The sequence below is a fragment of the Pipistrellus hanaki genome (assembly GCF_964339955.1).
Source record: "Pipistrellus hanaki genome assembly, chromosome: 2".
NCBI classification, from domain to species: Eukaryota; Metazoa; Chordata; class Mammalia; order Chiroptera; family Vespertilionidae; genus Pipistrellus; species Pipistrellus hanaki.
The window spans coordinates 189,118,126-189,141,686 of NC_140504.1; the positions used below are offsets into that span (position 1 = coordinate 189,118,126).

The 23,561-nt window shown below is 38.4% G+C and overlaps 1 protein-coding gene and 1 long non-coding RNA gene across 37 annotated transcripts in view; one reads left to right on the forward strand and one right to left on the reverse strand.

The window, feature by feature from the left end:
* The window catches only part of EIF4G3 (eukaryotic translation initiation factor 4 gamma 3), a 240,507-nt gene extending 220,259 nt beyond the window's left edge, over positions 1 to 20,248 (forward strand). For all 36 annotated transcript variants that reach the window (XM_084874802.1, XM_084874781.1, XM_084874803.1 and 33 more), the window contains 7 exons: positions 4,425 to 4,550; positions 7,038 to 7,119; positions 9,201 to 9,299; positions 12,160 to 12,306; positions 13,844 to 13,928; positions 15,888 to 16,034; positions 19,289 to 20,248. In XM_084874802.1, the coding sequence (XP_084730928.1) occupies positions 4,425 to 4,550; positions 7,038 to 7,119; positions 9,201 to 9,299; positions 12,160 to 12,306; positions 13,844 to 13,928; positions 15,888 to 16,034; positions 19,289 to 19,470 (868 nt within the window). In that variant the 3' untranslated portion in view covers positions 19,471 to 20,248. The remainder of the gene's footprint in view (positions 1 to 4,424; positions 4,551 to 7,037; positions 7,120 to 9,200; positions 9,300 to 12,159; positions 12,307 to 13,843; positions 13,929 to 15,887; positions 16,035 to 19,288) is intronic.
* The window catches only part of LOC311618034, a 53,735-nt gene that overhangs the window by 17,140 nt on the left and 13,034 nt on the right, over positions 1 to 23,561 (reverse strand). The gene's annotated exons all lie outside the window — the stretch shown is intronic.

Below are 23,561 nucleotides of genomic sequence, written 5' to 3' on the forward strand. Positions count from 1 at the left end.
CAGGAGATAACCAGTCAATGTTTCTATCTCTCTCAACCTCTCCCTCTCTCTAAAAAAATCAGTAGAAACATTTTTTTCAAGTTGTCTTTCAGCAGTAAGTTAGATTTCTCTGACTAGATTAAGGCCATCGGTCCCAGTTAATTTAATAAGAAACTTTGGCAAAAATTGCTGTGGTTGTTGGCATTTAAGGCCAGGATGGTTTCCAGTTTTAAAAGAGAAATAAGTTGTTCACTCCAGTAACCAGCCAGTATAAACAGTAAAAGCAATGAGGGGTGTACACACCCGCACAAACAAACAGGTCTGCCGCTAGGCAACTTGAAAGTATAATTTCAGCCCCCTAGAAACTACATTTGCAATAACTATTATTTTATTAAAAAATTGCTTTTACCCAGATATTATGCTATAGTCACCAGAAATTTTGGAAAATGCTGGATTATTATTTACCGTTTCATGTCTCTCTTCAAACTGTACTCAGAAATTGACTCATATTCGGAAAGACCTCAAGAAGTGTATCTGGCTTCATCAGTTTTACTTGAGTTTGTGAGGTGCCGGCTGGGTTTCTAGGCTCTCTGACATTTGCATTTCCCTTCGCTGGTCCCTTGAGGAAAAGGTGCCTTCCAGTCATGGTATCCACACTCTCACTGGCACTGCAGCTGCTGCTGATGGTACTGCCACCACCATTTATTTAGACTGAAAATGAGATTAACACTTCTTTGTCTCAGTAACTACTTCATCTCTTTCTATTTTTACTTCCTTCTGCAGCTAGAGGCAATGCAGTGGCTCCAGGCTAGCATTTATTTATTTATTTATTTATTTATTTATTTATTTATTTTCCAGGCTAACTTTTAATATTAAATTAGACCTAACAGGCCATCTTTAGTCAGAACCCCTACAAAGACCCCTATTTCTCCCTAAATCGGGAGACCTGGCAATTTTTTTTAAGATGGAAACAAACCGATAGTGTCAGGTCATTATCCACAAAGAGGCTTCCTGCAAATAGACCAGAGTTTCCCAGTTACCTCTAAAGTCCAAGTTCTAAATAGTCCATACTGTCCAGAGAGGCCAGTTGTTGTTTTTAGTTTTTTGTTTTTTAATATTTTATTGATTTTTATACAGAGAGGAATTGAGAGGTATTGAGAGTTAGAAACGTTGATGAGAGAGGAACATCGACCAGCTGCCTCCTGCACCCCCCCACTGGGGATGTACCCGAAACCAAGGTACGTGCCCTTGTCCGGAATTGAACCCAGGACCCTTCAGTCCGCAGGCCGACGCTCTATCCACTGAGCCAAATTGGTTTCGGCAGAGAGGCTAGTTTATTAGAGTCATGGAAAGGTCCTAATCTTATGTCTCTTTAGTCCCAACATACAAATATTTTTGTTTTTATACAACATTGTGGGGGAGCATCTGACGTTAGCTTCCTTGTATGCTAACTTTTGAGCAGTCCCTGAAGCTGTTTCTGTCTAGTGTCCCAAGCGAGCCATCTCTCCTGCAGTCCCTTTTAAGGCATGCAGTGCTACTGAATATTAAGTTAGGTGACACAGAAGTTTCACATAGGCTCTTTTTGTCAGGTTGTTTATAAAGCTTAGAACCTTTGGAATTTTCCTTACAAGATGCTATATCAGCTCTGAGCATAACAGTCGCCATAGATCAAACATCTCCACAAAGGCAACATCAGCCATTCTCTTAGAATTTTCGGGACTTGAATCTAAATGCTTTATGATGTAAAGTAGGTGGGTAGGTGCAGTTCAAGCACTGTTGATACAGTCATTTTCTATCATGGCTCTAGAAGACTTCCTTTTTAAAGGTGTCTAGTAAGGGTAGGCGAGTGTACTCAACTATTAGCCACAGAATTGGAATCACTTTGAAAGGTTAATAAACATGATATCCAGGATGGTAAAAAATGGAGTTGACAATAAACACAAAATATGTGTCCTTCAGGAAGCTTGATATGTTGGTATTTCACTTTGAGAAGTATTTGTTGGAGAGGAAATTTTTATCTCCTCCTGAACTACGTTTTTATCTCCTCCTGAACTACGTTTTTATCTCCTCCTGAACTTTTCTTGCCACAGTGGCATCTCTGCCTTTGTAAGCAGTTAGAGTTCAGAGCTCACACAGACATTCATACAAAGGTTCAAGTACAAACTGCAGAGGTGCCAGTGGACAGTGAAGACCCTATTTGCTCATCTAGGAAGGATCTAGATTAAATAGTCTTTGCGGATGATACTGCAGTAGAAGGCTTTTCGTGTTCTTTTATTTCTCCCTTTTACCTGTAGCTAGATTCATTTGATTAGTCATAATAATACTTGATTAACCTGACTTTTAGATGTATTCGCTATCTCTTCCTTATTTATCTACAGCCAAATTTCCATTTAAAATATAGTTGTCTTCATGCAAATTGTGCAAGAGCTGCTGACAATATCATTTCCAAACTGTGTTAGATGATTTTGCCCTTTTAGCAGATTTCTGATCAGACCTTTATTGAATTTTTTAAAATTCCAACTTTTAACCATGTACTCCTTTTCTAAAGTAAATTTTAGGCAGGAACCCAGTGTGTAAAATAAGTAAAAGTAGATCTATCATTGAAATGGGGAGAGGATTCCTGAAGTCCCACCCATGGACCCTTTCCGCAGTGCAGTCCAGTGGGTGTGAAGGTCACTACATGCCAAGAAGCAGGGGCATGGTATAGCTCTATTTCATTCAGGCAGCAGAACATGTGTATTCTGCAAGGCATTGTTATAGACGATGTAGTATGCAGCCCAAAGACTACTGTGTGTAGGAGCTTCTATACACCTCGGATTTTTCTTTTAAAATCATACAAAAGGATTTAGGAACTAAAAAGAAATGTCTCATAACTGGCTTGTTTTATGGAAATCCTGTGTTAAGCCAAACATAGTGTGTGCGTTTTTATCAGTATGGATTTGACCAGGGATTGTGTTCTGCAGATAGTCCCAGGACTAATTGAGAAGTATTATAGAATACCAAAGCAAGAATATGGGTATCTTTTAGGTGTCATATGAGATGAAAATAGCAGCAGTTATACTGCTGAACGACCAGCACGGCTGCAGTTATTGTCTCATGGGCTCGTTAAACAGCCTAATCTACGCCACTAACCCGTGGAACATGAGTTGGCATTATAGGGCGATTAACCCAGAGATCTTGGAGTCTGTCCAGATTATGGTCCATTAGAAGCACATTAACTGAGCTGAAAGTCTGCACATAATGGGAGAATAGTCAAGTATCTGTTGTATCACAAATAGATGTCAAGTAATTCCAAGCTGGAAATTCAGAAAGTTGGCGTTAAGAATTCATGAAGCCCAGAGTTGGAGAATGTGGTGAAGCTGCACACTGTTTTGAAGTAGCACCTTCAGGAAGGTGACTGTGCCTAGTAGTGGTACCTTTTTGTATAAGTGAAAAAATTTAATGACGTGATGTGTAGGCTTCTGAGGCAGGGAAAGAAGAGTGGCATACTTGCTAGAAGCTAGAACTGCAGTGGAAAAGCACACACTTTATACATGCAGAGATCTGAAAGGACATGACGGCAAATGCCACCTGCCCATGGCCTCGTCATTCATTCTTCCCTTTTCTTGTGATTATGTTTATTTCCTTGTAAGTATGTGTCTCCTATAATTAAATTTACTTTTGCTGTGTACTTTTTAAAAATGCTATATGTGGGACTAATTAAGAAAGTCTTAGGTTATATTTTTATGCTTATAACTAAGTAGCTATGCTGTTGAGCCTAAGTAAAATTGCACTGATATTTTGGTATTTGACTTTCCTAATAAGTACTATATTCAAATCTCATTTATTTCACTTCATATTGAGAAATATTTCAAACCATTAACTTTTCTTTAAAGATACAATAGTTGGTAACATGTTATAATGTTTGATGTTGTTAGGAAAGTTGTCCAACTCTTTATATCCTTCCAGTTTTTCCCCGATTGTAAGCTCCTCAAGGACAACGGGTTTTGCTTTTTCTGGTCTGCACTACACAAAATTTTCAGATAGTGCTTCTGGCTGACTCCAAAGATATGATACTCAACTATAATGAGCTCTTTATAGTGTGGGATTAAATTGATAGCTATTCCCCCAGAATTTCACATGGCTGCCTCATTTCCAACATTTAAGTCTTCCAAATGTCACCTCAATACAGAAGTATTTCTGACCACCAGCTGTATTGGGATATCCTAGTACCATATTTCATGTTCCTCAGCGTATTGAATTGGCCCTATCTGCAAGTATGCTTTTCTCTCCCTCTTTCCACGCTAATATAAGCTCTTTGAGAGCAAGAACCAATTACTTTATGTCCAGAACAGTACCTAACATAGCACGTGCTTAATAGGCACTTCTTTGCTGACTGATTTTGGTCTTTTTATTTAATCTTAACTTTTGGATTACATTTGCATGTGAATTTTTTTCTTTTTTAGTTTTTCAGAAACATTGGAAACAGCAGATGACATGGCCATTGATATTCCTCATATTTGGTTGTACCTTGCTGAACTGGTAACTCCCATGTTAAAAGAAGGTGGAATCTCCATGCGAGAACTTATCATGTAAGTTGTTCTTATTTCTTTTGCTATATGTCGAGTTAAACTGATGCAAAACTCATCAGCTGGCCTTCTAGCATAGTGCTGTTCCCTTAGTACAGCAATTTCAACCTTTTTCATCTCATGGCACACTAATTACTAAAATTTTGCAGCACAAGTAGATATATATATTTTTGCTGATCTTATTATACAAAAATAGGTATGATTTTTACTCACTCACCCCAAACAGCTCTTGTTGTGTTGGCTGTTGTCATTTCCTTATTTGACAATCTAAGGAAAAGGTCAGTGCCCCTGACTAAATAGTCACGTATTACCTGTTTTAAAAATTCTTGTGGCTGGGGAAAGGACAATCTCCTCAATAAATAACGTTGGGAAAACTGGATAACCAAATGCGGAAGAATAAATTAAACTCTATCTTACCCCACTCACAAAGTTAATTGGAAATGGAGCAAAGATTGAAACCATAAAACTCCTAGAAGATCTAAAGAGAAAACTCCTTTACCTCAAAAAATGTTATGCTGTGTTAAATTTTCTGTTTGTCTTTAAGATCAAACTGCTTGACTAAAAAACACTTTATAATCTGGCCTTTGTTTTTATCTTCAATTTCATATTTTCTAACTCCAGCTTTCTTCTTCCAATCAGTTCCCACCTATCACCACTTGCTCCCCAACCCAGCACACACAAACTCTTGTCTGGTTATATTAATCTACTCGGAGTTTCCTAACTGTGCCCGGATCTGCCATCATTTCCTATCCTGCTCTTCTATCCTATTCACTGACACCCCTTCCCCCCTTCCCCTCCTGTCTACATAATCTCACCATACTTCCTTATGTATTTTATTTTTTATTCTTAACATTCTGGTTAACATTAGGTTGTAAAACTAAAGTTTAATAAATCATAATGAATTCATGAATGAGTAAATTCATTTATTTATTCATTAAATGATTACTATATTTTAAAAAATTCTTGTGGGACACCAGTTGAAAATTGCTGCCTTAGTGCCTATGGAGACTCTTGGATGCAGCCCATGACTATTTAAGACTTCTAATTTTAATATAAAAATGTTCCATTATATTAGGTCTATACTATGTAAGTGAGGGGATATTCTAGCCTTGTGGTCCATTGAGGGCAGCAGTGATTATAGATTTGGCTCCAGAGTCACGTAACTGACAAGAGGGTGGTTGCTCCTGGAAACTTAATGTTACCTAACTCCTATGTCTGTCATTGCTCCAGTGTTGTAAGAAGTTGTATTTCCACATAATAACTTATCAGACTATGACATCTGCACAGTGCATGCTCAGGTTGTTATAAAAGGAACTGAGGTCTCAGGCATTCCTAAATTCCTAAATTTGAACATGAATGAGAAATTATTGCCATGTCGGATAGGCTAGTACTTCCCCAAAAATTGTTTATATAGTCAAAGTCTATATGCTGTTGTGTCTCTTTCTTTGACATTCACAAGATTATTATAGCACATTCAAGATTAGGCCAATTCTTTAGTACTAAAAAAAAAAAGTAAAAACTATGTTTGTTTAATTCATATTGCCTCACTTAATTGGCTATAGACTTGTTTTTTTTAAGGAATGACTATTGATATCCTACAGAATACAGTTTAGGCTTAGACTATGAGAAAATTGGTCCATTTCTGTGTTTTATCTATATTCTTTAAAAAATGGGCTCTCCTGCTCTGCCGGTTTTGTTCAGTGGATAGAGCTTTGGCCTACAGACTAAAGGGTCCCAGGTTTGATTCCTGCCAAGGGCACATGCCTGGGTTGTGGGCTTAATTCCACCCCAGTAGGGGACATCAATGATTCTCTCTCATCAATGATATTTCTATCAATCTCTCTCCCTTCCTTTCTGAAATCAATAAAAAATATATATTTTTAAAAAGGCTTCCTTTCTTAATAATTAAGTTTTATAACTCCCCATTACCTAAGGTGTCTCTCTCCTTTCAGCTTAAAGTGGGGTTTATTTTTTTTAAATATATTGTTATGGATTTCAAAGAGGAAGGGAGACGAAGAGAGAGAGAGAGATACATCACTGATGAGAAAGAATCATTGATCAGCTGCCTCTTGCATGTCCCAACCTGGGGATGAAGCCCACAACCCAGACATGTCCCCCGACTGGGAATCAAACCTCCACCTCCTGGTTCATAGGCCGATGCTCAACCACTGAGGCAAGGATTTATGTAAATAAATAGATTATTAAGTGAGAATGGGCCTTGCAGTTGTTTTTATAATGGAAGCAGTTACAGAAAAAGGCAAAACCCAGGAATTCTAACGTCCTTTTCCAGCTTCTCCATGAAGCATAAAATGAACCTGAAGTCTCTCACCTATTTCTGCTGAAAATTACTCCGAGTCCTGTAGTGGACTTGGCTGGCCTGGTGTTATTTAGATGTACAGTACCTGTTCTTTTGGCACACATTGTTTGCCTACTGTTCTAGAACAGGGAATTTGTTCTGAGGTACTTAATCACTACTCGTTTCTTTTACAGAGAATTTTGCAAACCTTTACTTCCTGTTGGAAGAGCTGGAATCTTGCTTTCTGAAATATTGCACCTTCTATGCAAACAAATGGTGAGTGTTAAACTGAATGTCTGACTGAACAGCATACTAGGAAGGGCAGTGATTTTGACCTTGGGTTATTTGTCAATAGCTTAGGTGTCATAATGCACGTAATTCAGTTTTCTTTTATTATTTGAAAAAAAAGGGTGAGGTCTCTGGTTCAAGTTTCTTCCAGGGGTTTATTTGTTCTTCTGTTTCCTGGTAACTTGGAAAAGAATTACCTAATCTCAGCTAGGTTTGGTAAAATTCTAAAGAATTTCAAGATATGTTTTATTTGTGGCTAGTTAATTTATCTTCCCTTGAAACAAAATGATTGTATTGTTGCCCCAGGTGGTTTGACTCAGTGGATAGACTCTCCATCTGAGGACTGAAGGGTCACAGGTTCGATTCTGGTCAAGAGGCATTCAGGAGGCAGCCGATTAATGATTCTCTCTCTTCATTGATGTTTCTATCTCTCGCTTCCTTTCTCTCTCTCTCTGAAATCAATAAAAACATATATATATTTTAAAAGGCTGCATTATTTATACTTTTTGATTATTTGCATGAAAATTCCTCTGCTTTCAGAGAAAGATGGGATTAATCATTAAATGATTGATTTTTCCCCCTGGCGTTGTCCCATACACCAAAAGGTTGAGGATTTGATCCCTGGTTGGGCCATGCACTGGAGGCAACCGATCAGTTTCCCTCTCACATCCATGTTTCTCCTTCACTCCTCCTTCCTCTCTCTCTACAAACTAATGAGAACATATCCTTGGGTAATGGTTTTTAAAAATATGATTGGTTTTATTATTTTTTATCATGGGCTAGGTAATATGATTACAAATAGGTGGTAAAAATGACTGACGATTGTAAATCTCTATTTTAAAGTTAAATTTATTTTAATTTAATAAATACTATACAATTTTTTTACAATTTGTAAAATACAATTCTCTGCAACGGTCTATGTTAGGATCTCAATCCACAAAGAACACCAAACCATCAAGGAATTTATAAACTGGAGAGGGAGACAGATGAGTCAAACCCAATAGTTTCAAAAGAGTGTGTCAGTGCACTCAGAGGTCTAAGGGTTTGGTGTGGGAAAGAGGTGTGGCACCACAAAGGTGATGTAACCCTGGGGTCAGATGTCAAAACAAAATAGAACTCAGGCAAGATTCTGGAGTGATTTCTGACTTATTCAAACCAAAACTAAAAACATTGAGATGATAGTTTTTATTGTTTTATAGGCATTGATAAAAATAATTCAGTGTTTCACTTCTCCTTATAAATCTAGAGAAGTCCTTCTGTGTTACATTTGTGTAATAGTTATTCATAGACAGGTATACTAAATAACCTGGACTCTAGTTCTAGTTGATTATCTATTTGTTAGTAATACACTTTGCTTGCAGGCACTAAGGTTTTTATTGAACCCTAATTGTAGAGCAAAAAGTCCCTACTTCTCTCCCATCTAAAACTCAAAATTCTTGTTAACTTTTTTTGTAAAAATTAAAGTAAAACTCTCATGGAGCATAAACTCTGCAGTCAGGCGGCCTCAAAACCTAACGCTTTCCTTTATCGCTGTGCCTTTATGCAAGCAGTGGGCTTGCACCTCCTCGTCAGTTTTCTAGCTGATCACAGCTCTTCTCCGTTTCTTGCATTCAACTTCTGCTTTTCCCTTGAAATACTTCTCATTCCTGGTTCGAGAGCAACAGCTTTATTAGCCTTCTCATGTTAGTCAGCATAACCGTGATCTGGGAAGAGGAGTAGCAGTGAGATTGTTGAATGGCTTTAATAGCAGATGTTTATAGCAATATTTGGAAAGTGTTGAATTTGTAAACTCTGTGTTTTAATCACTTTTTAATTTCAAGTACCAGCTTGCCAATCCTCATATTAGTCATCCAGTAAAATATTATTAAACCTGAAACAGCTAAATTTCAGTCATTCACCATTATATTTCCATCCTTTCAGACATCTCAGCTTCAATGCTTAGAGTCCTAAGAAATTAACTTCATATCAGCAAGGGAAAGTTTTTATTTTTCAGTCTTAACAGTTCTGCACTCTATTTTTTTCTTTTGCCAATGTAAAAGTAAATAGATTTTGACTAACCTCTGTTTCAGAGCCATAAGAAAGTGGGAGCCCTGTGGAGGGAGGCTGACCTCAGCTGGAAGGACTTTTTACCAGAAGGAAAAGATGTACATAATTTCCTCTTGGAACAGGTAAGAACAAGACTTATTTCTTCCTGTTTGATAGTACATATTTTCAGTCCACAATTGGGAATATGGAATATGTATATGTGGAGGACCAGTTTAATTTATACACAGATTTTTAACTGCACAGATGGTTGGTTTCCCTCACCCCCATGTTGTTCAAGGGCCAACCATAATAAGTCTATTTTATCTTATTATTATTTTTTAATGTATTTTTATTTATTTCAGAGAGGAAGAGAGAGAGAGAAACATCAATGATGAGAGAGAATCATTGATAAGAGCCTCCTGCTGGGGATCAAGCCTGCAACCCAGGCATGTGTCCTTGATTAGAATTGAATCCAGGACCCTTTAGTCCACAGGCCAACACTCTGTCCACTGAACCCAAACCAGCTAGGGCCATAGTAAATATATTTTATAAAGGAAATGAATGTAATTTCATTAATATTCTAGTCATTAAAATTAGACCAAAATAAGAGTTACTGGCCGCCTGTGGAGTTAATGAATTAAAGACATCAGTGACCACATATAAGGAATGTAGTCCTTATCTAAAAGTCATCAAACAGCCCTAATCGGTTTGGCTCAGTGGATAAAGCGTCGGCCTGCTGATTGAAGGGTCCCAGGTTCGATTCCCTTCAAGGGCATGTACCTTGGTTGCGGGCACATACCCAGTGGGGAGTGTGCAAGAGGCAGCTGATCATTGTTTCTCTCCCATCAATATTTCTGACTCTATTCCTCTCCCTTCCTCTCTGTAAAAAAATCAATAAAATATATTAATAGAAAATAAAAGTCATCAAACAGATGACTGCATCATCAGCAGTCCCTGGGGAAGGGAGATAATGATATCCAGGGTTTCCACATTATAATATTCAAAATGTCTAGTTCTCAACAAAATAATTATAAAGCATACAGAGAAACAGGAAAATGTGGCTCATTCACAGGGATAAAAAAGAAACTGACAGAAAGCATCCCTGAGAAAGCCCAAAACATTGTACCGACTAGACAACGACTTTAACTTTTAAATATGCTCAAACTGCTGAAGAAAACCATGGAAAAGAACTATAGGAGAATGATGTATGAACAAGTTGGGAATATGGATAAAGAAGTAGAAATTATAAATAAGAACTAAACAAATTCTGGATCTGAAAAATTACAATAGCTGAAGTAAAAACTAACTCTAGTCATACAACACTTAATGACATTTCGGTCAAAGCCAGACCACATATATGATAGTGGTCCTTTCTATAATAATAAAAGGGTAATATGCTAATTAGACCGTAAGTTCTTCCAGACGTCCTTCCTTCCAGACAAAGCCGCAGCAGGCGGGGTAACGGCAGAGGCAGCAGAGGTCCCAGCCGCAGCCGCAGCGAGCAGGGCCGGCCCAAGGCTCTTGCATGAAATTTCATGCATCAGGCTTCTAGTAAGATTATAATGGAGCTGAAAAATTCTGGTTACTTAGTGACACTGCAGCAGTCATTGTAGAGCAAAAGTTGCAAAAATCAACAAGTTTGTGACTGAGATGACAAGCAACTTTAACCTGGGTATGGTTGAAGATGACATTGAAGCACTGCTAGAGGTGGCTCCCGAGGACTTAGCTAACGAGGAGTTGTTGGTACTAGAACAGGAACACATAGCTGAAGAAGAGGCAAGAGAAAGGAAATTGCAGAAGAAAAAGAACCACCAAGAAAGTTCACCATGAAGGCTTTAGCAGAAGCAATTGCAGACCTCAACAAGCTCCTTAAAAAGTTTGACAACATGGACCCCAACACTAAAAGGTTTACATTTGATAAAGAATAATGTGCATGGTGCATTATCTGCTTACAAGCAAATCTATAATAAAGTTTTTTTAAAAGCCCCAGCCAATTTGGCTCAGTGGATAGAACATCGATCTGCGGGCTGAAGGATCCTAGGTTCAATTCCGGTCAAGAGCATGTACCTTGGTTGCAGGCACATCCCCAGTAGGGGGTGTGCAGGAGGCAGCTGATCGATGTTTCTAACTCTATCCCTCTCCCTTACTCTCTCTAAAAAAATCAATATTATATTTAAATATGTTTGTGAAAATAATAATAAAAAGAAATGAAGCAAATCACCATGGACATATTTCTGAAGAGTGACACCTCCTCAAGAAGAGCCTCAATCAGCTCCTCCAGGAGGTGTTCCCGAAGAAGGCATTGCTGTCGTAGGTGATGACAGCTCCATTTATTCCTGTTAGTGCCCTTGGAGACCTTACAGTGAGACAAAATGTGAAGGTGAAAAAGAGTGATATTGATAATCCTGACCCAGTGTAGGATTGGCCTAATATGTTTGTGTTTTAGGTTTTAACAAGAAAAGCTTAAAAAGTTTTTTAAAAAATCATTCTTAATCTTTACAAAAGATACATTATTTTATTAATTGTTTTACTAATGAAGTTTCTGGTATTGTTCTATGAAACTGAATATCATTGAATTTTATAAATGAAAAAGTCCCTGTATCAATAGATGTTACTATAACTTAAATTTTTAAAATTATAATAACTATATTGGAAAATTAACTCACTAAACATATAAAAATGCTTTGTAAGAAAAAATTGCTGGCTTTGTGGAGCAGAAAGAAAAGTTAACGATGCCCTAAGGCCCTAGGAGACGCTAAGAGCCCGACAAGCCCAGAATGGTCGGAGGTGAGTGCACCCAGGAGGTTGTCCTAGGGGTTTTGTCTGTTTGCTTGTCTGTAAGTAGAATCAGGAATACACAGCAGAGAAAAATGGAGAAATACTCAGAAGGATAGTGCTGATAGTTTTGATCCGTGTAAAACAAAAGATACCCCCAGGACTTTGTTTTCCTCTCAGGGTGATAACACTGAATTATATCAATGTGTGTAATATTTTATGTTTCAGAAGTTGGATTTTATAGAATCTGACGGTTCCTGTTCCTCTGAAGCACTTTCAAAGAAAGAACTCTCTGCTGAAGAGCTATATAATCGACTTGAGAAACTCATTATTGAGGAGAAAGCAAATGATGAACAGATCTTTGACTGGGTAGAGGTATAATGACTATGTCACCTTCCCTGAAAGCTCTGCCAGAAAGATTCCTGAGGGATCTCCTTAATTCACACATTACCCTTTCCCTTCCTGGGAGTGTTTAACTTTAATGAAGTTTAGTTTTATTCTTACATGTATTTGTATTTTAAGCCAATAAGGCTGTTTTTCTATTTTTATAAGATTCATAGTTTTATAATGAGAGCTTTAATTTTTTCCGGGCCCATCATTTGTAGCCTGACCCTTTCAGGGGGAATACTAGACTGTGCTCCAGGGACCACGCCCACGCCATTCCCTTCCCCCTTTCCTTCCCACAGGCATGCGTCCTCTAAACCCTAAGGGACCCCGTGAGACTTGCCACCAGGGGAGCATTGGGCAGCAGCAGCTCATTCCAGGCTAACTTCCTGACCTTATCTCCAGGGCCCTCTTCCCCCCTTTTCTCTGGCCTCCCAGTGAGCCCAAGCACCCAGCCGAGAGCCTCCTGTTGCTTCTCCTATGCCCTTCCTTGTTTCACTGCCCTAAGTATATTTTGTTGTGGTCAAATTCTTGCTTGCTTTTCTAAAAAGAAGGAAAATTACCTGCCTAGGAGATGTCTCCTTTTGTTTGTCATTTTCTTTTGCTGCTCCTCTGGTTTAGGACAGTGTTTTATAGCAAGAAGATATTAAGAAAAATAAGATCTTAAGAGAAATAAACTAAAAAACAAATTGAGGGCCCATTTATTTAGCATATTTCTAAATACATTTTTTGCCATTCTTAGAAAAGAGTAACAATTTTGTCACCACCACCTGAAGGATTTGTTTGAGGCAATACTTGAGATTTATCTCTAATTCAACATTAAAATTAAGGTAAAAAGCCATGTTTGCACACTTAGGAAGAGTTGCACACTACTGAAAAAAGTAGTCTTTAAAATACAATGTGGTGGTGGTATAGTTCTTCTGAATTTATACATTTGGATAACATCTTAGTATGGGTTATATTTTGAGGAAGAAAAAATTGGGGTTTTTTTTGTTGTTGTTGTTTGTTTGGTTTTTAAAAAAATATATTTTATTGATTTTCCACAGAGAGGAAGGAAGAGGGATAGAGAGCTAGAAATGTCGATGAGAGAGAAACATCGACCAGCTGCCTCCTGCACACCCCCTGCTGGGGATGTGCCTGCAACCAATGTACATGCCCTTGACCAGAATCGAACCTGGGACCTTTCAGTCTGCAGACCGACGCTCTATCCACTGAGCCAAACCGGTCCCAGCAGAAAAATGTTTTTAAATCATTGCACTTCCAAATGTATGTAGTATACAGCACTATATAATGGAATGAGCAAAGGTAGGCAGTGACACCCCTAAAAATGAAATACTGCCTCTTAGAACATTTTCAACAGAACTGACAGTAGCCTAAGTGTTTTCCAGTGAATCAGAAGATTGATTTTTGCAAGAATGTTGAATGTGACCCATCTGCCCTCAGTGCCAGATGGGACCTAGTTTAGGGGAATTGATTTCTCTGGTGTGTGAGCGTACCTTTAAACTGTTCCATTTACTTTTGATATCAGGCTAATCTAGATGAAAGCCAGATGAGTTCACCTACATTCCTTAGAGCTTTAATGACAGCCGTTTGTAAAGCAGCTATTATAATAGGTAAGTAACATTTCTAAAGGCAAAATTTAACATCTGAAATCCCCACTATGTCAATACTGCTGATTTGGGCCTGAGTTTATATTGCCTTTAAAACTTGCCCTATATAGCTCAGTTTCTGTGCAGATGCACGCCTTTCTGTCTACAGTGCCTGGCTGTCTCAAGCAGGCGGCAGCTAGCTGCCCTGCCTGCAAAGAGCCCAGATCTGAGCAGCTTACTGCATGCCTTTGGTGGTTTTATACTGTGTTGCATGTGGCTTTTCTAATTCACATTCAAATTTATGAATTTACTTTTCGCTTCCAACACTCAAAGCCTGGCTTCTTCCTTTCAAGAGTTAAAATGAACGGATTGAGGATTTTTTTTTTTTTAATATATGTTTTTATTGATTTCAGAGAGGAAGGGAAAGAGAGAGAGAGAGAGAAACATAGTAATGAGAGAGAATCATTTATTGGCTGCCTTCTGTATGCCCCAACTGGGGATTGAGTCTGCAACCCAGATGTGTGCCCTGACCAGGAATTGAACCCTGACCTCCTAGTTCATATGTCAATGCTCAGCCACTGAGCCACACTGGCCCGGCCAGGTTGAATATTCTTTTTTTTTTTTTAGGTTGAATATTTTTAACCTGTTAATATCAATCAGGGACTAATCTCAACAGAAAAGCCATCTACACTAATAGAAGAGTAAGAGGCAAATTGACTGTCCCTTTGTGATGCCCACCAGCCAATCAGGAGCAAGTATGCAAGTTAACCCAACAAAGATGGTGGGTTGATTTGCATATACAGGCGCTGAGTGGCCGCAGGTGTTCCGCACCACCCCAGCTACTCCAAGCCTCTGGGCAGCATAGGAAGGTGGAAAGGCGGCTCCAGCCGGAGTGAAGGTGTGCAAGACAGCCAGGGGAAGGAAGGGCCATTCTTGCACAAATCTTCGTGCATCAGGCCTCCAGTTTTATATAACTACATACGTGAGGAAAGAAATACCAGTTGCTGCTTCTGCTTTATATTTACTTTATATAAGCCAATTTCATTGAGTGTTGATGAATTTCATAGATGGATAGGATAGGATAAGGAATGGTAGAAACCCTAAATATTCCAAGCTGCCTGTAATATTTAACAGTATTTAACAAGATCATCCTCTTAGCCTCAGAAATCCACATTTGTATCACTGAAATAGGAAAGCAAAATTCAACTCCAAAGTTTTTCAGAATTTTAGTTTTCTCTTTATCATTTTAGAAGACAGCTTCAGGATTCTAATTTAAGATTTTTCTATCAATTAATGTTTTTTCTATGTTCTTTAACGAATAAACAACAAGCTAAATAGAAAGTCTTGATTTTAAAAAATTTTAAATAATTTACATTACCTATGGAAATAAGACTTTGGCACTATAAAAATCAGTTGGAAAACATAAAAGCTGCTTTTAAAAAACAATATTGTGTCCTTGTGCCAACTCACAGAGGAAATGAAACCTATGCTTCTTGGCTCTGGGATGCGTTCCTCAGCCCCTGAGTTGTGCCTTTCCCCGAAGGCCCAGGTCAGATACGTTGTCTGCCACTGACAGCCCTCGCCCTCCTATAATTAACAATAACGCGGTTCTAATTCTTTTACCCTTCTGAAAAGATTTACATGAACTCTCAATCTAATTTCCTTTCTGATGTTGTGTTTCTATTTTAGTTTAGAAAGAGATAAAACCACTGTACCTGTTTGATTGTGATTAAAGATAAAGAATTGGGTACACAACTGCTGAAGGAACCCAACACAGAATACATCACCCCTCCGTTCTTTTATTATTTCAGAAAGAATGTCCCATTAAGAATTTCAGAACATTTTGAATTTCAAAATTGTAGCCTTGGACCTCCTTGCTTCCTCTCTTCTTATAGAGTCAGATGTGTCTTAATGGTTCAGAATTTGAAAATGACTGTGTGCTAATTCCTTAAATGTAATGCTTAGTTCTTCTGTCACCTCCAGCTGACTGTTCCACCTTCCGAGTGGACACTGCTGTTATCAAGCAGAGAGTGCCGATCTTACTCAAGTACCTAGACTCGGACACAGAGAAGGAACTGCAAGCACTTTATGCACTACAAGCATCAATAGTCAAACTTGATCAACCTGCCAGTAAGTTTATGTCTTGCTACAATTAACCCAACCAGTGGGTGAGCTTTAACCAGTGATGGTATGATGGGTTTGAACAGGGATAATAGAGGAATTCCTGGTAACAAAACTCAGATAACCAACAATTTTAATGAACCTACATTTTTTTATGTACTTGACTTTCGTGAGAAAATAATAACTAGTTTAAGTTAGATGTTTAATCCTCACTCTAGAGAGGGCTGTTTTTTCTGCAATGATGGAAATATATCTGTGTCTTTCATTGCAGCAATCATGAGCCACTTGTCAGGTGAGCGCTTGAATGTGGCTATTGTGACTAAGGAACTAAATTTAAATTTTTAAAAAATACCTTTTTAATGATTTCAGAGAAGAAGGGAGAGATAGAAACATCAGTGATGAGAGAGAATCATTGACTGGCTGCCTCCTGCACGCCCCCTACTGGGGAATCGAACCCCAAACCTTTCAGTCCGCAGGCTGACGCTCTATCCACTGAGCAATACTGGCTAGGGCTTAAATTTTAAATTTTATATAAATGTAAATAGCCACTGTGGTTAGTGGCTACCCTATTGGACGATTCAGGGTTAGAGCATCTCCATATTAGCATGCATATTAAATAAATTTCACTTTTTTTTACACAGATCTTTTTTTAATGTATATTTTATTGATTTCAGAGAGGAAGGGAGAGGGAGAGCGAGATAGAAACCTCAATGATGAGAGAGAATCACTGATTGGCTGTTGCATGCCCTCTACTGGGGATCAAGCCCACCAACCTGGCATGTGCCCTTGACCGGAATTGAACCTGGGACCCTTCATTCCACTGAGCCAAGCTGGCATAGGTGAAACAGGTCTTAACTAGGAAAGAGAATGATACTCTTCAGAATCCTGCAAAGTCAGTAAGGCATTTTAGACTAGTTTTCAGTTAAGGGTTATGATTAATTCTGGCTAATCAGACAAATAAGGTAACCTTACATCTAAAATTTGGTGATATTGGTATGTTAACTGAATTGTATTAAAGCTTGAAAATTTAGTTGAAACTTGTGAAAGTAGATATTATATGGTTATTGATCTTTGGCACTTCCTTAGGTTATATCTTTTGCAAAGTTTTCCTTTGCCAGGACAGAGATTTTCAGCTGGTGTGCAGAAAGAATTTTGTGGTTGTTAATCCTCACCTGAGGATATTTTCCCATTGATTGCGAGAGAGAGTGGAAGGGGGAGATCGAGAGATCGATGGGTTCCTCAAGCACGGTGACCTGACTGGGGCTGGGGATCGAACCTGCAATCCAGTTTCTCACCCTTGACTGGGAATAAAACCCGTGACCCTTTGGTTGAGAGGGCCAGTGCTCTAACCACTGAGTAAAAACAGCCAGGGCAATGCAAGGATTTTGTACAATATTCAATTCCTGACTGTTTTGTCAGGGATATTGACCTCTTCCCGTTAGATTGTCAAATTAAAAAATGACAACAGCCAACACAATAATTGTCTGGTGTGAATGAATCAAAATTATACCTCTTTTTTTTTTTTTTTTTTTTTTTGTCAGATCAGCAACAAATACTTTTTGAGTATACTACAGAATTTTTAGTAATTACTTTATGTGTGTCATAAGATGAAAAAGATTGAAAATCACTTTTCTAGGAGATAAAGGAAAAGATTGAAACAAATCTTTCTCAGGGTATAACTGGAGAGACATCTAAGTGTGAAGAAGAGAATGAATCTACTTTGTTTTCTCTCTCCACCTTTGAAAAGTTGTTTAACATATGGCTTCCTTTTCTTATAAGATTAGGACACTAACTTTTTAAGAGATGGTTATAAATAGATAAAATTGATTGCCAACTTTAATAATCCCCGGAGAGATGTTTAATTCTAGACTTAACAAAACATAATCAGCCACTTCTTTCCATTTCCCCATAGACCAACTGCGATTTAGAGAAAGAAGTGACTTCAATATTACTTGGACTAATAAAATTACAAAATAAATCTAAAGAGAAATTTTAATATGACTCATTGTAAGCCTGATATTTAGTAGCAATTATTGCTTATTCTACTGCATCCCTCCATTAATATGAATGATTAGCAAGCTAACGTTAAATGAATTTTAAGAGCCTGCAAAGAAGGAATTTTTTTCTCAAGGATATATAAGAACCCTCTGTTGGGTTTTATATCCTTAACAACTTTCTCCCTTTTTTGGACAATAATATAAATTAAGTTTCCATTGTGAGAGCAAAACAGAGAATTAATATTGACCAGATTATCTGAGCATTGAAAATAGTTGACAGATAAAAGTTTTACCCATATTTTTTCATGTAAATTATTACTTTTCAGTTTGAAAATAATATTAGAAGGGAGGAAGTACATTCTGCCTTTTCCTCCCAAATATTGTAAAAATAACATATTGCTATTGTATAATTTCAAATAGAGAAATGTATAAAATTTTTTAAATTTTTTTTATTATTTTACTCTTCACCCAAGGTTGTATTTGAGAGAGAACATTGATGTGAGAGAGAAACATCTATCAGTTGCCTCTCACACCCACTTCTTTTTTTTTTTTTTTTTGCTTTCTTTGCTATATGTAGATTCGTTTGTCACACCCACTTCTACTTACGATTGAGCCCACAACCTAGTATTTGTCCTGACGGGGACTTGAACCAGCGACCTTTCAGAGCACGGAACAATGCTCCAACCAACTGAGCCACGCAGCAGGGGCTAAAAAAATATATATTTTTCATTTAATTTTTAAAGTACTTACGTTGACAACTACATAACATTAAACAGCTCAGCTCTGGCTGTTCTGGCTCAGTGGGTAGAGCATCGCCCTGCGGATTGAAGGTCCTGGGTTTCCCGGTCAGGGCACATGCCTGTGTTAGGGGCTCTATCCTTAGTGTGGGGCATGCAGGAGGCAGCCGCTCAGTGATTCACTCTCATCCTTGATGTTCCTCTCTCTCTCCCTTCCCTCTCTCTCTCCCTTTCTTTCTGAAATCAATAGAAAATATATTTAATTTTAAAAAAAACAAAACAGCTCAGCATTATCAGAAAATAGTTCAAATTGAAACAACAGGGATAAGTAATTTAGACTGCTTGCATCTTCTTTTCCTGTTCTTTAGACAGTTCTGCTATTTATACTATCAAGAGGATGTATAATGAATTGTCACGTATGCTCTTTCCTTGGGGAATTAATGTGCATTCATTCATTACTTAGAAATACAATCTTTCCTTCACAACTACACTGGCCCAAAACAGATGGTTTATTTTCACCTCCTCACAGATTTGCTACGGATGTTTTTTGACTGCCTGTATGACGAAGAGGTAATCTCCGAGGATGCCTTCTACAAATGGGAGAGCAGCAAGGACCCCGCAGAGCAAAATGGGAAGGGTGTGGCCCTCAAATCTGTCACAGCTTTCTTCACGTGGCTCCGGGAAGCAGAAGAGGAATCGGAGGATAACTAAAACTTCAAATACACACGAAACAAAAGAAACAATTTAAGTATTTTTTTAAAAAGTTTCACGTCTTCGCCAATCACAGTGCAGCAAGGCCAATTCTCGCAGAAACCCCCACGTGTGCACGAGTGGGAGAGGGGAAAGAGAAAAAAGGTGATCATGGAGGAAAAAGGTACTGGAAAAAAGTAAACTTCAACCTGAGGGCGGGAGCACTAAAACCAAAATACATGTATTATTTATAGAAAATATTTTCTGTTATAATCTTTTCTTTTTAAATGAGGACTCATACTTTTAAAAAAAACACATCTGTTTAGCAAAAAAAAAAAAAAAAAAAAAAAAAAGTTGAGAACTTTTAATTTATTTTAAGGACTGCAAATGCCAGTGTAATTTTTTAATTTGCAGTTTCTGTAAACAACTTGTATAATAGAAAAGCAGAGAAATAAATTTCCCTCCCCTTCAGACGCACCTCACGTTTGTTTTAACGCAGAGTAGTTAGTCCAGATTTAAGAAGGTTTGGGGTGAACAAGGTAAGAAAGATTTTTTTTTTTTTAATTTTAATTTTAATTTTATTTTATTTTTGGTATCAAATCTTTCTGCCTGCCTCTCAGCTTGCTTCAGAGAAAAAAAAAAATCACAATAGTAATCAAAACATACATAACCTTGGAACAGAAGGAAATGCTGTGGACCAGAGAACTCCAAGAATTGTTTAAAAAAAAAAAAAAGTGCTACCCTTGGAAAGTACTCTTAATACTTTTGAAATCTTTAGAGCAACTATAAGGCTTGTAAATACATAGAACAAATATTTAAAAAAACAAAAAGAAATTGACTCAGTACTATTTCTTTTCACTTTCAAAATATAAAGAACAAAATAAAGGCAAACATTGCAAGTTTAAAAGAAAGTAAACTGACTTCTCCTTTTGACAGCTGCTGCATGTGTGCCCACGGGGGAGATGCTGTTTGTTGTCTAACCCAGATCGCCCTGGGCGGGGGAGGGGGAGGGAACACTGACGGAGTGTGTGAGGGGGGTGCACGCTGCTCTGGGCAAGGTGGGCATTGGTGGGCGAGCCCCTCTGGGAGTCCAGGGAAGCTTCTTTCCAGCGTCAACTAGACATGCCTTTAGGGTGGGAGCAAACGTAAGGGCAGTTTTTAAGTAACTAAGTGTCCCACTGTATGAACGGGGACCAGGAGCACTAGGTCACTTTGAGACTCCCGCTACTGGTTTTGAAATCATCAACTGCCTCCAAAGATGTCTTCTAAAGAACAAAAGAAACCAGAGCTAAATTACACTTTTAAAAGAGTGGGCATTGGTGTTAAAAACAAAACAATCCCATGTGTGAAAATCACATTGTTCCCCAACTTCATCCTGACTCAAGCCATTGTGGTGAGTATAGAACCCAACTGTGGTTTGGGCTTCTCTTTCTCCTACAGATGTTGGCGTGCAGTGCTGTTTGTTTGTTTGTTTGTTTGTTTGTTTTTCATGAAGCCGTAGTCTCTATAGATGGTTTTCCATCTCCATTGTCTATAGGCCATCACTCTACAAAATGTGTTTATGAAGAAAGACAGGCTGCTCCCAAATAAACAGTCTCTGTATTTTGTATCTGGATAACCAAAGAGTTCTGGCTTTCGTCTCTGAGGAAATATTCACATTAAGAGACTTGGCAAGATTTGTGAAGCATAAGAACAAAATTTTCCATAGCAGTAACGCGTTTTCTTCAGAGTATAGCTGAACACAATACAAGACTCCCACACACGAGCCCACAGAGCCCCTTCCTCAGTCACAGAAAGCTGTTCGCAAAGAACCGAGCACGGAGGGTCTTGTGGCAGCATCTGCCATGAAACACGGATCCTGAAAAGCCATGTGGGGGTCTGGCTGCCGGCTCTTCCTGAAATTCCTCAGTTGGAAAAAGCAACCTGATTCTCTGTTGTGCTGAGTTGTAACAGCTGCCAGATTCGAAAGTGCACAGGGTTCCAGTCCAGGAATCTCTTAAGTCAGTGGTCGGCAAACTCATTAGTCCACAGAGCCAAATATCAACAGCACAACGATTGAAATTTCTTTGGAGAGCCAAATTTTTTAAACTTAAACTTCTAACGCCACTTGTTCAACATAGACTCGCCCAGGCCGTGGTGTTTTGTGGAGGAGCCACACTCAAGGGGCCAAAGATCCACATGTGGCTGGCAAGCCGCAGTTTGCTGACCATGGTCTTAAGTGATGCAGGGGTTTTTTTTATTTGTTTGCTTTTAATATACTTTATTGATTTTTTTTTTTACCGAGAGGATGGGAGAGGGATAGAGAATTAGAAACATCGATGAAAGGGAAACATCCATCAGCTGCCTCCTGCACTCCCCCTACTGGGGATGTGCCTACAACCAAGGTACATGCCCTTGACCGTAATCAAACCTGGGATCCTTCAATCAGCAGGCCGACGCTCTGTCCACTGAGCCAAACCGGTTAGGGCAAGTGAGGTAGATTTTTAAGTGTTGGCAGCGCTCACAAGAGGTAAGGGATAGGGAGTGAGTATGGGGAGAGCAGTGAGGTGACTGCCTCTTGGAAATCAGTGGCTTTTGTTAGCAGGAAGGACTTCCAGGTGGTAGTGATTGCCTGTTCATCAGTATTTTTTTTTTTAATTATATTTTTACTTGAGAGGAAGGGAGAGGGAGAAAGAAATAGAAACATCAATGAAGAGAGAGAATGAGCCAAAACCGGTTTGGCTCAGCGGTAGAGCGTCGGTCTGCGGACTGAAAGGTCCCAGGTTCGATTCCGGTCAAGGGCATGTACATTGGTTGTGGGCACATCCCCGGTAGGAGGTGTGCAAGAGGCAGCTGGTCGATCTATCTCTGTCATCGACATTTCTAGCTCTCTATCTCTTTCCCTTCCTCTCTGTAAGAAAAATCAATAAAGTATATTTAAAAGAGAAAGAAAGAAAGAGAATGATTAATCAGCTGCCTCCTGCATGCCCCACACTGGGAATCGATCCCACAACCCAGGCATGTGCCATCCCGGGAAATCGAACTGACCTCCTGATTCACAAGGCTCAACCATGAGCCACACCGGCCAGGCTTTATCAGTATTTTAGATGCACACGTGGATAAGGAATGGATGAGAGAAGAAATGTTTTTAGAAAAGAAGATCCCAGAGTTGAAAAAGCGTCAGAAATAAATACCTAGTACAAAAGTAACAGAAATAATGTTTAAAATATCATCTATTGCATGAAGTGTAATGACACTACAAACTTACCGTTGGCTATCTTTTTGCTTCTTACATGAAATGTTAGAATTACATTATCAACTACTAATATCAGCTATTAATATCAACTGAACTGAAAAACATTGTCATAGTTTTTACCCTCTTCACTGTCATCTTGGGTTATGGCTTTGGGATAGAAAACAGGGTTTGGGAGGTTTGGGTTTAAAGTAATAAGTGACATGCCAGCATTGATATGCCTGTACTTCAAGCTATCATAAAGGCTTTCACACATTGGAACTTTGAGAACAGGTTCGTTAATTAAGGTTTAGTCCATTAATTCAGATGCTTTACTTTATGCCTGTATTCAAACCAGTTAACTTATTTAGTAAATTACATGAGAGTTTTTCCTTTTCTAGCAAAAGAACATGATGCCAGTTTTTAAAATAAACTCATTTGAGATACTTGCATAGACCAATAAGCCAGTTCGCAGCTGCATCATGAACTTGGCTTACTCATTAAATATTTACAGAGCATCTAGTCTGTACTAAATGCAGGGACTATAACTGAGCAAACCACCTTTGCTTTCAAAGCTCAGATTCTTCATGCAGAAAACAGCCAGAGGTTCACACACCGCCTCAGCATCCTGTCCCATTAACTGTGTGCCCCTTGTTAGATCTTTTATCTGGTTTTTGTTGTATTTTTATATTTTAAAATGCATTCCAGATTATTTGCAGCAATTAAATCTCTCCAAACAGGTTATCATTCTGGGAATTTTAATACATATTTTTTGTTTCAAAAGGCTCCATTCAAATCTAAAGGATTCTAAGGTCGAAAAAAATAGTCCTTGACTTTTGGACCTGATTCTGTGTTTTTATTACTCAGGTTTTAGTCTTTTAAAAAAAAAAAAAAAAAAAAA